At 47.7% G+C, this 12,909-nt stretch overlaps 2 protein-coding genes across 4 annotated transcripts in view; one reads left to right on the top strand and one right to left on the bottom strand.

The window, feature by feature from the left end:
* Nucleotides 1–653: 653 nt before the first annotated feature.
* On the top strand, nt 654–7,246 carry LOC133360166 (uncharacterized). The gene is made up of 2 exons (XM_061578769.1): nt 654–1,069; nt 5,416–7,246. Exons 1-2 carry the CDS (start codon nt 818–820, stop codon nt 6,343–6,345), a joined length of 1,182 nt encoding a protein of 393 aa, XP_061434753.1. The 5' UTR covers nt 654–817; the 3' UTR covers nt 6,346–7,246.
* A 1,525-nt stretch (nt 7,247–8,771) lies between these two features.
* The window catches only part of SPOUT1 (SPOUT domain containing methyltransferase 1), a 31,501-nt gene continuing 27,363 nt past the window's right edge, over nt 8,772–12,909 (bottom strand). For all 3 annotated transcript variants that reach the window (XM_061578767.1, XM_061578766.1, XM_061578768.1), the window contains exon 13: nt 8,772–12,646. In XM_061578767.1, the coding sequence (XP_061434751.1) occupies nt 12,554–12,646 (93 nt within the window). In that variant the 3' untranslated portion in view covers nt 8,772–12,553. The remainder of the gene's footprint in view (nt 12,647–12,909) is intronic.

Raw genomic sequence — 12,909 nt, 5'->3', positions numbered from 1 at the left:
GACAATAGTTTAAAGCGATTTGAAGCATGTTTTTTTTGGGGGGGGGCAAAGCTTTGTGACGTCATATTTGAGGTGGGGGGGGTCTGACTTTTTGTGACGCCGTGTGACGAAGGGGGGGGGGGGTCAAAAATCGTCCAAAATCGTGTGACGTCATTTATGGACGGCCCCTAACTACAGGGATATTATTTTTTATACATTAAAATATACATACATATTATTTTTTATATATAAAAAAATAACTATTATTTTCTTATACGTAAAAAAATAATTTATTTTAGCTGAAACACTGCAACAAAATTTGTATCGACAGTCATTTTGATGGTGTCACCGTAGCGCTGCGGAAATGATCTCCAATTGAACGGCGAGCTCGGGGTGATGATGATGATGCTGCTGCTGCACAGAGAGAGACGAGACAGGGAGAAAGAAAGAAGAGAGATCTTTCATCTAAAACAGCAAAGCATTGAAGACAAAAAACTTTAAGAAACGAAATGATGAACAAAGCAAAGTGGCGACGACACTGAGCATCTTCTTGTTTCGATTTAAAGCTTCTTTCGTGACTGCAGGGATTCATCTTCTTGGCTCTTTCGGTAAAGTCACGTAGAATGGAAATAATAAAATATTCAGACCTCTGTCTTCTCGACAGACCTGTTCTCCACCTGCGGACGGCCGCTTGCGTTGTGGCTGAAACGTCGTGAGAATTATTAAATGTTTTATTTTTATTATTTTATTATTTCCCTTCTACGTGACTTTACCGAAAGAACCAATAAGACATCTTCTTGTTATTTCCTCCGATCGTAAAAAAATTTTTTTTAAAGACATGGCGGAGAGCATCGCTCTGGCATTGCTGTTGGGCGAGTTCGTATCGGACGGCAGCGACGTCGATTTGATGGGCGCCTCTGTCGAGCTGGCGTCCGTCTCGAACGTGGCTCTGACAATAGCGGCGGTGGTGGTGGTGGCAGACCGAGAGGCTCACGATGATGATGATGGGAGCCACCCTGGCCGAGCGCACACGTCGTACTCGGGAGCCACCTTCAGAGATTTCTACCGGGTGGAGCGTTCGACGTTCCAGGTCCGGACCCTCTACGCGGTGGTCACGGGCAGATCGTTGTGGTGCTTCGATGGCCGCGCGGAGGGGGGGTGCGATTGTTGTTAGTTTTTTTGTTGGTGATATGTCCGGCAGAGGGGTGGTCAACACATGACAACAATCAACAATGTAAAGAAAAGTTATGCATTTTTTTGTTTAATGAAAAATCTTATCTTTACGTTGTTTTTTTGTGTTTTTTGTTGACATGTTCTGCATGGGGATGGTCAACAAATGACAACAATTAATACAAAGAAAAGTTATGCATTTTTTTGTTTAATGAAAAATCTTTTCTGTACGTTGTTTTTTTTGTTCGTTGTTAGTTTTTTTGTTGACAGATGTCCTGCATGGGGATGATCAACAAATGAAAACAATCAACAATACAAAGAAAAGTTATGCATTTTTTTTGTTTAAAGAAAAATATTTTCTTTACGTTTTTTTGTGTTGGTTGTTAGTTTTTTTGTTGACATGTTCTGCATGGGGATGATCAACAAATGACAATATAAAGAAAAGTTATGCATTTTTTTGTTTAAAGAAAAATCTTTTCTTTATGTAGTTTTTTGTGTTTGTTGTTACTTTTTGTTGACATGTCCAGCATGGGGATGATCAACAAATGACAACAACCAACAATACAAAGAAAAGTTATGTGTTTTTTTAAAAGAAAAATCTTTTCTGTACGTTGTTTTTTTGTGTTCGTTGTTAGTTTAATGTTGACATGTCCTGCATGGGGATGATCAACAAATGACAACAACCAACAATACAAAGAAAAGTTATGCATTTTTTTGTTTAATGAAAATTCGTTTTTAAGTCTGCTCAGCTGCACGCGGATGGCTTCGACGGACGAACATTTTACGAATATTAAGTATCGAGATTTGTTTTCACAATTTTTAAGGGCCCACCCCACCCCCGCTTCCTCTTTGTTGTGTGTACATTGTGTGGAACTTCTTTCGCACCGTACGTTTCCAACCGTGCTCATCGGAGGTGCAGTGTGTAGTCTGAGTTGTGTTAGTCTATGGGCAGTATTGAGTCTATGGGCAGTGTTGAGTCTATGGGCAGTGTTGAGTCTATGGGCAGTGTTGGGTCTATGGTGCAGTGTTGAGTCTATGGGCAGTGTTGAGTCTATGGGCAGTGTTGAGTCTATGGGCAGTGTTGGGTCTATGGTGCAGTGTTGAGTCTATGGGCAGTGTTGAGTCTATGGTGCAGTGTTGAGTCTATGGGTAGTGTTGAGTCTATGGTGCAGTGTTGGGTCTATGGTGCAGTGTTGAGTCTATGGGCAGTGTTGAGTCTATGGTGCAGTGTTGAGTCTATGGGTAGTGTTGAGTCTATGGGCAGTGTTGAGTCTATGGTGCAGTGTTGGGTCTATGGTGCAGTGTTGAGTCTATGGGTAGTGTTGAGTCTATGGTGCAGTGTTGAGTCTATGGGTAGTGTTGAGTCTATGGGTAGTGTTGAGTCTATGGGCAGTGTTGAGTCTATGGGCAGTGTTGAGTCTATGGGCAGTGTTGAGTCTATGGGCAGTGTTGAGTCTATGGGCAGTGTTGAGTCTATGGGCAGTGTGGAGTCTATGGGCAGTGTTGAGTCTATGGGTAGTGTTGAGTCTATGGGCAGTGTTGAGTCTATGGGTGGTGTTGAGTCTATGGGTGGTGTTGAGTCTATGGGTAGTGTTGAGTCTATGGGTAGTGTTGAGTCTATGGGCAGTGTTAGTATATGGGCAGTGTTGAGTCTATGGGTAGTGTTGAGTCTATGGGCAGTGTTGAGTATATGGGCAGTGTTGAGTCTATGGGCAGTGTTAGTCTATGTGTAGTGTTGAGTCTATGGGCAGTGTTGAGTCTATGGGCAGTGCTGAGTCTATGGGCAGTGCTGAGTCTATGGGCAGTGCTGAGTCTATGGGCAGTGTTGAGTCTATGGGCAGTGTTGAGTCTATGGGCAGTGTTGAGTCTATGGTGCAGTGTTGAGTCTATGGGCAGTGTTGAGTCTATGGGTAGTGTTGAGTTTATGGGCAGTGTTGAGTCTATGGGCAGTGTTGAGTCTATGGGCAGTGTTGAGTCTATGGGCAGTGTTGAGTCTATGGGCAGTGTTGAGTCTATGGGCAGTGTTGAGTCTATGGGCAGTGTTGAGTCTATGGGCAGTGTTGAGTCTATGGGCAGTGTTGAGTCTATGGGCAGTGTTGAGTCTATGGGCAGTGTTGAGTCTATGGGCAGTGTTGAGTCTATGGGCAGTGTTGAGTCTATGGGTAGTGTTGAGTCTATGGGTAGTGTTGAGTCTATGGGCAGTGTTGAGTCTATGGGCAGTGTTGAGTCTATGGGCAGTGTTGAGTCTATGGGTAGTGTTGAGTCTATGGGCAGTGTTGAGTCTATGGGCAGTGTTGAGTCTATGGGCAGTGTTGAGTCTATGGGCAGTGTTGAGTCTATGGGCAGTGTTGAGTCTATGGGCAGTGTTGAGTCTATGGGCAGTGTTGAGTCTATGGGCAGTGTTGAGTCTAAGGTGCAGTGTTGAGTCTATGGGCAGTGTTGAGTCTATGGGTAGTGTTGAGTTTATGGGCAGTGTTGAGTCTATAGGCAGTGTTGAGTCTATGGTGCAGTGTTGAGTCTATGGGCAGTGTTGAGTTTATGGGCAGTGTTGAGTCTATGGGTAGTGTTGAGTATATGGGCAGTGTTGAGTCTATGGGTAGTGTTGAGTCTATGGGTAGTGTTGAGTCTATGGTGCAGTGTTGAGTCTATGGGCAGTGTTGAGTCTATGGGCAGTGTTTAGTCTATGGGCAGTGTTGAGTCTATGGGTAGTGTTGAGTCTATGGGTAGTGCTGAGTCTATGAGCAGTGTTGAGTCTATGGGCAGTGTTGAGTCTATGGGCAGTGTTGAGTCTATGGGCAGTGTTGAGTCTATGGGCAGTGTTTAGTCTATGGGCAGTGTTGAGTTTATGGGTAGTGTTGAGTCTATGGGTAGTGCTGAGTCTATGGGCAGTGTTGAGTCTATGGACAGTGTTGAGTCTATGGGTAGTGTTGAGTCTATGTGCAGCGTTGAGTCTATGGGCAGTGTTGAGTCTATGGGCAGTGCTGAGTCTATGGGCAGTGTTGAGTGTATGGGTAGTGTTAGTCTATGTGCAGTGTTGAGTCTATGGGCAGTATTTAGTTTATGGGCAGTGTTGAGTCTATGGGGAGTGTTGAGTCTATGTGCAGTGTTGAGTCTATGGGCAGTGTTGAGTCTATGTGCAGTGTTGAGTCTATGGGCAGTGTTAGTCTATGTGCAGTGTAGTCTATGGGCAGTGTTAGTCTATGTGCAGTGTAGTCTATGGGCAGTGTTAGTCTATGGGCAGTATGTACGTATGCTAATCGTTGGTGCGAGGCGATGCTTGTATCTGCACCTATGCAACTACATGGTTAGGGTTGAACAGCCTGGGTTAATATTAAGAATACTGTATAGCAATGCGACTGAAAATTAAAGAGTTGGCCGTGAGCGGGAATCAAACTCGGGTCGCCGGGTTCGTAACACAGCGCATGAACCGCTATACTACCACATACGTACAAAACAAACACAGATCCCCTTCACAAACTATTGGGGCAAGTGCTGTTAGCGAGTAGCACCTATGAAGGCCGGAACGGCACACGAGGGGTGTCGGTGGCGAGCACCACGCCCGACCGCCTTTGTCTCCTTCGTGGCGATGTTTACACACCGCACCAGGTACTCATTTGAGGCTGAGTCGACCTAGGGGAGGCCAAGGACCGGTTCAGATAATCGTCACTGGTATTGGCCGTGAGCGGTAAATCGAACTCGGGTCGCCGGGTTCGCAGCGCGCTAACCGCTGCGCCACCGCTCCCCACTGCACAAACACACCCACCCGTACCTTGAATACACCTTTGAAATGATCTTGTGTTTTGTAAAGATTTTCCACTCGTATCGCCGTTACGATAACCCAAGGCCGTAGCCATGGAGTCAACATTGGGGGGGACCAAATCTCCCTGGGCCCCCCCCCCCCCCAGAAAAAAAAATCTAAATGAAAAAACTAATTTCCTGCCGAAAATATGAAAAAAATTCACTAACACATAGGATGGACTTTTAATTTACTTTTTTACAATAATGTCTAATAGTGTATTGTATTACATTGCTCTGTTTTATTTTTTACCTTTTATTTTTTCATTGTATGTAAATGGCAGAGATTAGGAATTAATAAAGTACAACCATAACCACAATCAAATTAACAGAAATCTATTTGATAGCAATATACTGGGTGTGACATTTTGAGCATATTTGAAAATTGGGGGGGGGATGTGCCCCACCCCCAATTTCTATAATAATTACGGCCTTGCGATAACCCCATTTGTACTCTTGTCTTCATCGCAGACTCTGTGCGAGCGTTTGGCGCCACAATTCGCCAACAGAAGCGTGGGCATGGAAAAGAAAATCCTGTGCTCCCTTTGGTTGTTGGGCAACCAGGAGTCGTTTCAAGACGTTGCCAAGCGCTTCGGGATGGGAAAAGGAACGTTGCACTACGTGTTCCGCAGCGTAGCGCAGGCTCTCTCCAAGTGCCAAGCGGAGGCCATTCAGTGGCCTTCCGTCGACCAGTTGGCCAACGTCGCCAAAGGATTTCGAGACAAAAGCGGATTTCCCGGCGTCGTCGGAGCTCTGGGCGGAACGCACGTCCCCATTCGCGGACCGCCGTCGTGCAGGAACGCGTACGTCAACAGGAGCGGCTTCCCCAGCATTCACCTGCAAGCGGTTTGCGACAGCAGCCTCAGGTTCCTGGACGTAGACACGGGGCGGCCGGGATCCACGGAGGGTGCCGAGGCCTTGAGGAAGAGCTCGCTGTGGAGTCGCCTCGAGGGCCTACGCACGATGGACTACCATCTGCTGGCGGACTCGGCATACCCACTGGAAACTTTCCTGTTATCGCCGTACACAGACGACGGACATCTCAGCGAGCTTCAGAGGAACTACAACGAGGTCCACGGCTCAGCGAGGGCGGATATCGAGAGAGCTTTTGGGCTACTCAGGCGCAAGTGGAGGAGGCTCAAGTACCTCGACATGACGGCGGTCGCTCACATCCCAGCCGTTATCAGTGCCGCGTGCGTGCTTCACAATTTCTTGATCGACATCGAGAGGTTGAGCGGGGATGAGACGGACCCGGAGACAGAGCCGGAGACGCACAACGACGATGGAAATCCAGGATGCGCTAACCAGGACGTTGACCCGACCGCTGCGAGTAAAAGAGATGGGATTGCTCGTACGTTGGCCACGACTCCATTCAGAACTTCGAGAACCAGCCCTGAGTAAACGCTTGCAAGTGTTGTAAATGATGCACTTGGCGGAATTCATTGAAAAGCAGTCGGCGATCGATGAGCCAGCACTCACCGATTCGTGTGTACGTGTGTACGTGTGTATGTGTGTATGTTGAAACCCTTTTGCACCACGTAGCCAACCGTGCTAATCGGAGGTGCAGGGGAAGGACAACAAACTAAACACAAAAAGCAATCTTTGACGATTCACTCCAATCCCTCGCTCGTCGGCGGTCAGTCGCCTCCACGTTTCCCTTCCCTTCTATCGCTACGACGCACGTCGCAGCGAGGTCGTCACTCGGGCGAGTCAGCGCGGGACAAGAAGTAAACGATAAACTAAACCATACTCTTTGGTTCTTTCGGTAAAGTCACGTAGGTAGAAAATTAATAGATCACGACGTTTCGATCGCAACGCAAGCAACCGTCATCGGTTGAGACAAACAGCAGCAGAACTTCTGACGTAGGAGAAAGAGCTGCTGCAACAAGAGGTTATATATGATTTGGTGGGCCCAACCCAAGGGTAAGTGGGCGGAGCTAGAGAAGGAATCTGTACGTAAATGTAAGAGAACACGTTCCTTCGGAGTGGGCAGGTAGGAACTTGGTTGGACAGCGCATTCGTGCACGACAGACAAATATGCACGAAAGACAGACAAATAATCCCTGGTGAGCAGTGTGGAACCTGTTGTTCCTACCTGTAGAAAAGATCACTTGACTTGAGGTAGCCAGGCACCCAGCCAGGTAGCCAGCCCCCTTAACTATCGGCCCCTCCCCCTTGCTTAGGCCCCTCCCCTTACCCCCCCCTCCTCTGACCCCCCCCCCCCCTCAGGCCCCTCTGCTGACTCCCCCTTCCTTAGGCCCCTCCCCTGACCCTCCTCCCTTAGGCCCCTCCCCTCTCCGTATCCGGCAGTAAGTCTCCACCAATCAAAGAGCTGTTTGTATTATATATTTATTTATGCATGACAGACAAAAAATCCCTGGTGGGCAGTGTGGAACATATTGTTCCTTCCTGTAACACTTAACCTAGGATTGGGCCCATCAAAACCATATATAACTTGTTGCAGCAGTTCTCCTGCTGTTTGTTTCACCCGATGACGGTTGCTTGCGTTGCGATCGAAACGTCGTGATCTATTAATTTTCTCTACCTACGTGACTTTACCGAAAGCTTCAAATCAAGATTATAAACTAAACTATTTGTATTTTACGAGGTAAGGCCCCACCGAGTTATATCGCTCTTTTTGAGCAGCGACCTGGCCACGAATGACAGAGCAACGAAGCGTCTTATCACGTGGAAATGTCTAGCAGCCAAATACTCTTAAAGCACACATTCATTCTAAATTTGAAGGGGAAAAACCAGAGGACCCAAAGAAAAAAAATCCACGGGGAGAGAGACACGCAAACTCCAAATATACAGCAGGCATTGTCGAGGGTCGGGATCGAATGCACTAACTCCTGTATACCTGGCGAGGTAGCTAACATCTCGTCACCATGGCGGTCGGGGTCCTGACGGTATCGGGAGGCTTTCATACGGCGTTATATTGACAAGGAACCATAGCAAGCAGTCCTTCACGTACACAGAGCGGAGAAGCCACGGACATGAACCCGAGGAGATATGAAGCCGATTTAAAGCTTTCATGACTGCAGGGATTCATCTTCTTGGTTATTTCGGTAAAGTCATCACGTAGAAGGGAATTAATAAAATAATAAAAATGAAACATACTAAAATAAAAAAATGTAAATAAAATATAAATCTTTTCGATTTAAAGCTTTCATGACTGCAGGGATTCATCTTCTTGGTTATTTCGGTAAAGTCGCGTAGAAGGGACATAATAAAATACAATTCTCACGACGTTTCGGCCACAATGCAAGCAGCCGTCTGCAGGTGAAGAACAGAACAAGACGTTGTCTTTCCGACAGCCCTGTTCTTCACCTGAGGACGGCTGCTTGCGTTGTGGCCGAAACGTCGTGAGAATTGTATTTTATTATGTTTTATTATTTTATTATTTCCCTTCTACGTGACTTTACCGAAAGAACCAAGAAGAGGTATGAAGCCGTGTAGAACACCCGAGCACATTGAGAACTCTTTACCTTTCACGGTTTTAAAACAACAGTTCGCGCACCTGAATATCCGCACGCTGATCCTTTCATAGATACCCCAACTGATGGTCGAACGCCAAATCGGACTGACTGTTGTCGTATGGATGTTGAACTTCTTTTACGCAGTACGTGGCCAACCATACTAATCGGAGGAAGGATAAAATGAATGTAGGACAAGTTAAAAGACTTGGTTGGAAGCATATGCAGAGTTTTAAATAAAATGCAGTTTGCTCTATAAAGTCTCGTTATTTCAGCGGTGTACCTATAAATGGATCGCCGTGTATGAAATTGCGATAATGCCCAAGAGTGAAATCCATGCAATGCGAGCGGTTACAACAACACTTCTTTATTTACCAATTGAAACACATTTGTTCATACGCAGTAACTCCGTCAAATACCAAACACTTCATACAAGGCCAGAGGTCGCAACCGGGTAGCCGATACCCGTACCCTACCCGATACCCGTACCCTACCCGATACTCGTACCCGGCCAGGTACGGGTACGGGTACCCGTTTGCGACCCTGGTGCAGCCGGGTACGGGTACGGGTAGGCCGTGAGTCACTGGTGAGTAACCGTTTGTCACTCATTTCGGGTAGGGTACGGGTAGGGAACGGGTACCCGTACCCGGCCGGGTACGGGTACCCATTTGCGACCCTGGTGCGGCCGGGTACGGGTACGGGTAAGGAATCAAAACCCGTTTGCGACCTCTGTACAAGGCTCTCTTGCACAGCACAGCGGCGTAGCTCTCCTGAGTGTGCAGGCACTGCAGCTGCACCAAGGGCCATAGTGGACTCGTCATTGCATTCCTTGCACCAGGGCCCATGCCAACCACTCTTAACACCTCTCCTATTTAAAATAACTCAAGTCATTCATTCACCGAGGTCATATGTACGTTGAACTTCTTTCGCACCGTACGTAGCCAACCGTGATCATTGGGAGGCGCGGGGGAAGGACAACCAACTAAAAGACAAAAAGCAGTTTCTAGACGACGATTTGAAAGTGCGTGGCTCCGGTGGCTTCCTGTCGGAAGGAAGCGCATCTGAAAGCGCCGCGCACAATGCAGTTGACCCGTCTTTGTTCGATGGCTCAGTCAAAAGCCGCTTGCGAGGATGACCGGAATCTGCGCCGTGATTAACGCTTCTTGAGATCGGCAAGGAATTGTGGTTCGTTTGCGGCAAGCACTTTGTGTGAATGAGTGCAACCTTATGATGACGTATTGGTTCGGCAAGCCAGAAGCCAATGCAGCTCAGCGAGCACTGGACGGACCACGGTCGGATCTTGCAGTACCCGTCACGACACGTGACGCAGCAGCTTGGTAACTTGGTAATGTTTTTGATCGTGTATAACTCTTCATTCTCACTGTGCACTTATTAAATCGCAGTCCTTATCCTTAGAAAACTGGTGCCCAAGAAAACTGAAGGTAGTACACTCCTCTGCCGACAACCACCTCTTTCTTCTTGGTTCTTTCGGTAAAGTCACGTAAAAGGGAAGTAATAAAATAATACAAATAAAACATAATAAAATACAATTATTACGACGTTTCGGCCACAACACAAGCAGCCGTCCTCAGGTGAAGCCAGCGCTCTTTCAGACAGCTGTGTCTGCTTGTGTTGCGGCCGTAACGTCGTGAGAATTATTTTATTGTTTTATTTTTATAATTTTATTATTTCCCTTCTACGTGACTTTACCGAAAGAACCAAGAAGATGAATCCCTGCAGTCACGAAAGCTTTAAATCGAAATTTAACCACCTGTTTGCTGTCTCTTGTTATCGGTCGTGTAACACGGCGTGTGTCACATGACACAGCGGACTGCTGCTCATTTGTGTTGTGTACGTACACTGAACTTCTTTCGCACTATGTAGCCAATCGTCCCAAATCGGAGGTGCAGTGTTGAGTCTATGGGTAGTGTTGAGTCTATGGGCAGTGTTGAGTCTATGGTGCAGTGTTGAGTCTATGGGCAGTGTTGAGTCTATGGGCAGTGTTGAGTCTATGGGCAGTGTTGAGTCTATGGGCAGTGTTGAGTCTATGGGCAGTGTTGAGTCTATGGACTGTGTTGAGTCTATGGGCAGTGTTGAGTCTATGGGTAGTGTTGAGTCTATGGGCGGTGTTGAGTCTATGGGCGGTGTTGAGTCTATGGGCAGTGTTGAGTCTATGGGGCAGTGTTGAGCCTATGGGTAGTGTTGAGTCTATGGGTAGTGTTGAGTCTATGGGCAGTGTTGAGTCTATGGGTAGTGTTGAGTCTATGGGTAGTGTTGAGTCTATGGGCAGTGTTGAGTCTATGGGCAGTGTTGAGTCTATGGGTAGTGTTGAGTCTGTGGGCAGTATTGAGTCTATGGGCAGTGTTGAGTCTATGGGCAGTGTTGAGTCTATGGTGCAGTGTTGAGTCTATGGGTAGTGTTGAGTCTATGGGCAGTGTTGAATCTATGGGCAGTGTTGAGTCTATGGGCAGTGTTGAGTCTATGGGCAGTGTTGAGTCTATGGGCAGTGTTGAGTCTATGGGCAGTGTTGAGTCTATGGGTAGTGTTGAGTCTATGGGCAGTGTTGAGTCTATGGGCAGTGTTGAGTCTATGGGCAGTGTTGAGTCTATGGACTGTGTTGAGTCTATGGGCAGTGTTGAGTCTATGGGTAGTGTTGAGTCTATGGGCGGTGTTGAGTCTATGGGCGGTGTTGAGTCTATGGGCAGTGTTGAGTCTATGGGGCAGTGTTGAGCCTATGGGTAGTGTTGAGTCTATGGGTAGTGTTGAGTCTATGGGCAGTGTTGAGTCTATGGGTAGTGTTGAGTCTATGGGTAGTGTTGAGTCTATGGGCAGTGTTGAGTCTATGGGCAGTGTTGAGTCTATGGGTAGTGTTGAGTCTATGGGCAGTGTTGAGTCTGTGGGCAGTATTGAGTCTATGGGCAGTGTTGAGTCTATGGTGCAGTGTTGAGTCTATGGGTAGTGTTGAGTCTATGGGCAGTGTTGAATCTATGGGCAGTGTTGAGTCTATGGGCAGTGTTGAGTCTATGGGCAGTGTTGAGTCTATGGGCAGTGTTGAGTCTATGGGTAGTGTTGAGTCTATGGGCAGTGTTGAGTCTATGGGCAGTGTTGAGTCTATGGGTAGTGTTGAGTCTATGGGCAGTGTTGAGTCTATGGGCAGTGTTGAGTCTATGGGAATTGTGTATGTATGTGGAACTTCTTTCGCAACATACGTAGCCAACCGTGCCAATTGGAGGCGCGGATGTGGTTTGACCAACCGTACTTGCGGTTTGAGATATCTTCACGGGCACACCGGTTTCATTACTCGCTCTGCTCCTCACTCGTCGGTGACTTGAGTCGCCGTTACCGCGCAAAACCAATTACTTTTAAGAAGCAATAAAAATATATATGTAGACGAAGGATCCTTGCGTCTTCACCTACATTCTGCGTGGACAATGTACATGTGTGTTGCATGACTGATGTTTTTGTTTTATTCAGGCCCGCCCCCACCCCACCGTTACCCCAGATAATTAACCCTTTCCCATTCCGATGACGTAGCTGCACGTCATCGGTTTTCCTTCCAATGACAATATTTAAAATGAGATTTCTTCATCGGTACATCTTCCCCGAGACTCCCACAAGGCCACACGGGAGGGCGTGTGGCACAGTTTGGCGCCGACCATCGTAGAGTGTGGCGGTCGTGCCGCTGCGGTTCTCTGCGGCGAGTGCGATGTCTTGAAAAACAGCGGCGCAACTGCTACTACGCCTCTCTAAATAAAATGAACGCTGAACCAGTTGCACGTTCCGAGATTCGGCGGTGAACGGGACCCCCGACCCTGCAACTTGCAGACTTTTCGGAACGAGAAAGGGGTTAAACGAGCTGACCGTAGGCGTACACCTTGTAATGCGCACGTAAAAAACTGCGAAACCCGTGTAAAGATCTCCGTACATTTCCGGTACCCCCTCGCGGCTTTGCGTCTTTGGGTGGCCATCCTACCACCTTCCCATCACCGCTAGAGCCAGGCCCTGTTACATACGGAGCGCTCCTAGCGCCCGCCATCGGGACACGAGCCTCCTCCGACCTACTGCTGTCGATGTCTCACACTTCCGACGCGGCAACGAGCCGTTCTCCCGGGCGTCCGCGGCAAAGGGCCGTTCTACCGGGCGTCCGTGCAGCCGCCGCTGCCCGTCCGCGTGTCCCTGGCGGTGATCTTGGGCCTCAGCATCGCCAGGCTGATGAGGATGGCCTCCTGTGGGCGGCACGTGGTCCCACACAAGAAACAGCGTCGGCACGATTTAAAACTATTCAGGCGTGTTTTAAATAATCTATTACATTGTTTTACCGGGTAAGGCCCACTGCAGCTGTATAGATATTTTTCCGAAGCGACCTGGCTGTCACAAATGATAGCTCAACGAAGTGGATTATCGCGTGGAAATGTAGAGCAGCCAAACGCTCTAAAATGCGTGATGTCGATTCTAAATATGATGGGTAAAACCAGAGGACCCTGAAAAA

This window comes from Lethenteron reissneri, chromosome 67 (genome assembly GCF_015708825.2).
Source record: "Lethenteron reissneri isolate LAM-NWPU_2019-01 chromosome 67, ASM1570882v1, whole genome shotgun sequence".
NCBI lineage: Eukaryota > Metazoa > Chordata > Hyperoartia > Petromyzontiformes > Petromyzontidae > Lethenteron > Lethenteron reissneri.
The sequence above is the reverse complement of the archived record's forward strand: the minus strand, read 5'-3'. Positions and strand labels throughout refer to the sequence as shown.

Excerpts from the sequence above, each read along its gene's own strand:
- LOC133360166 (XM_061578769.1), top strand. The coding sequence starts at position 818 with ATGGCGGAGAGCATCGCTCTGGCATTGCTGTTGGGCGAGTTCGTATCG. Across the intron at positions 1,070-5,415 it reads TGGAGCGTTCGACGTTCCAG|ACTCTGTGCGAGCGTTTGGC; the intron begins GTCCGGACCCTC and ends TCTTCATCGCAG.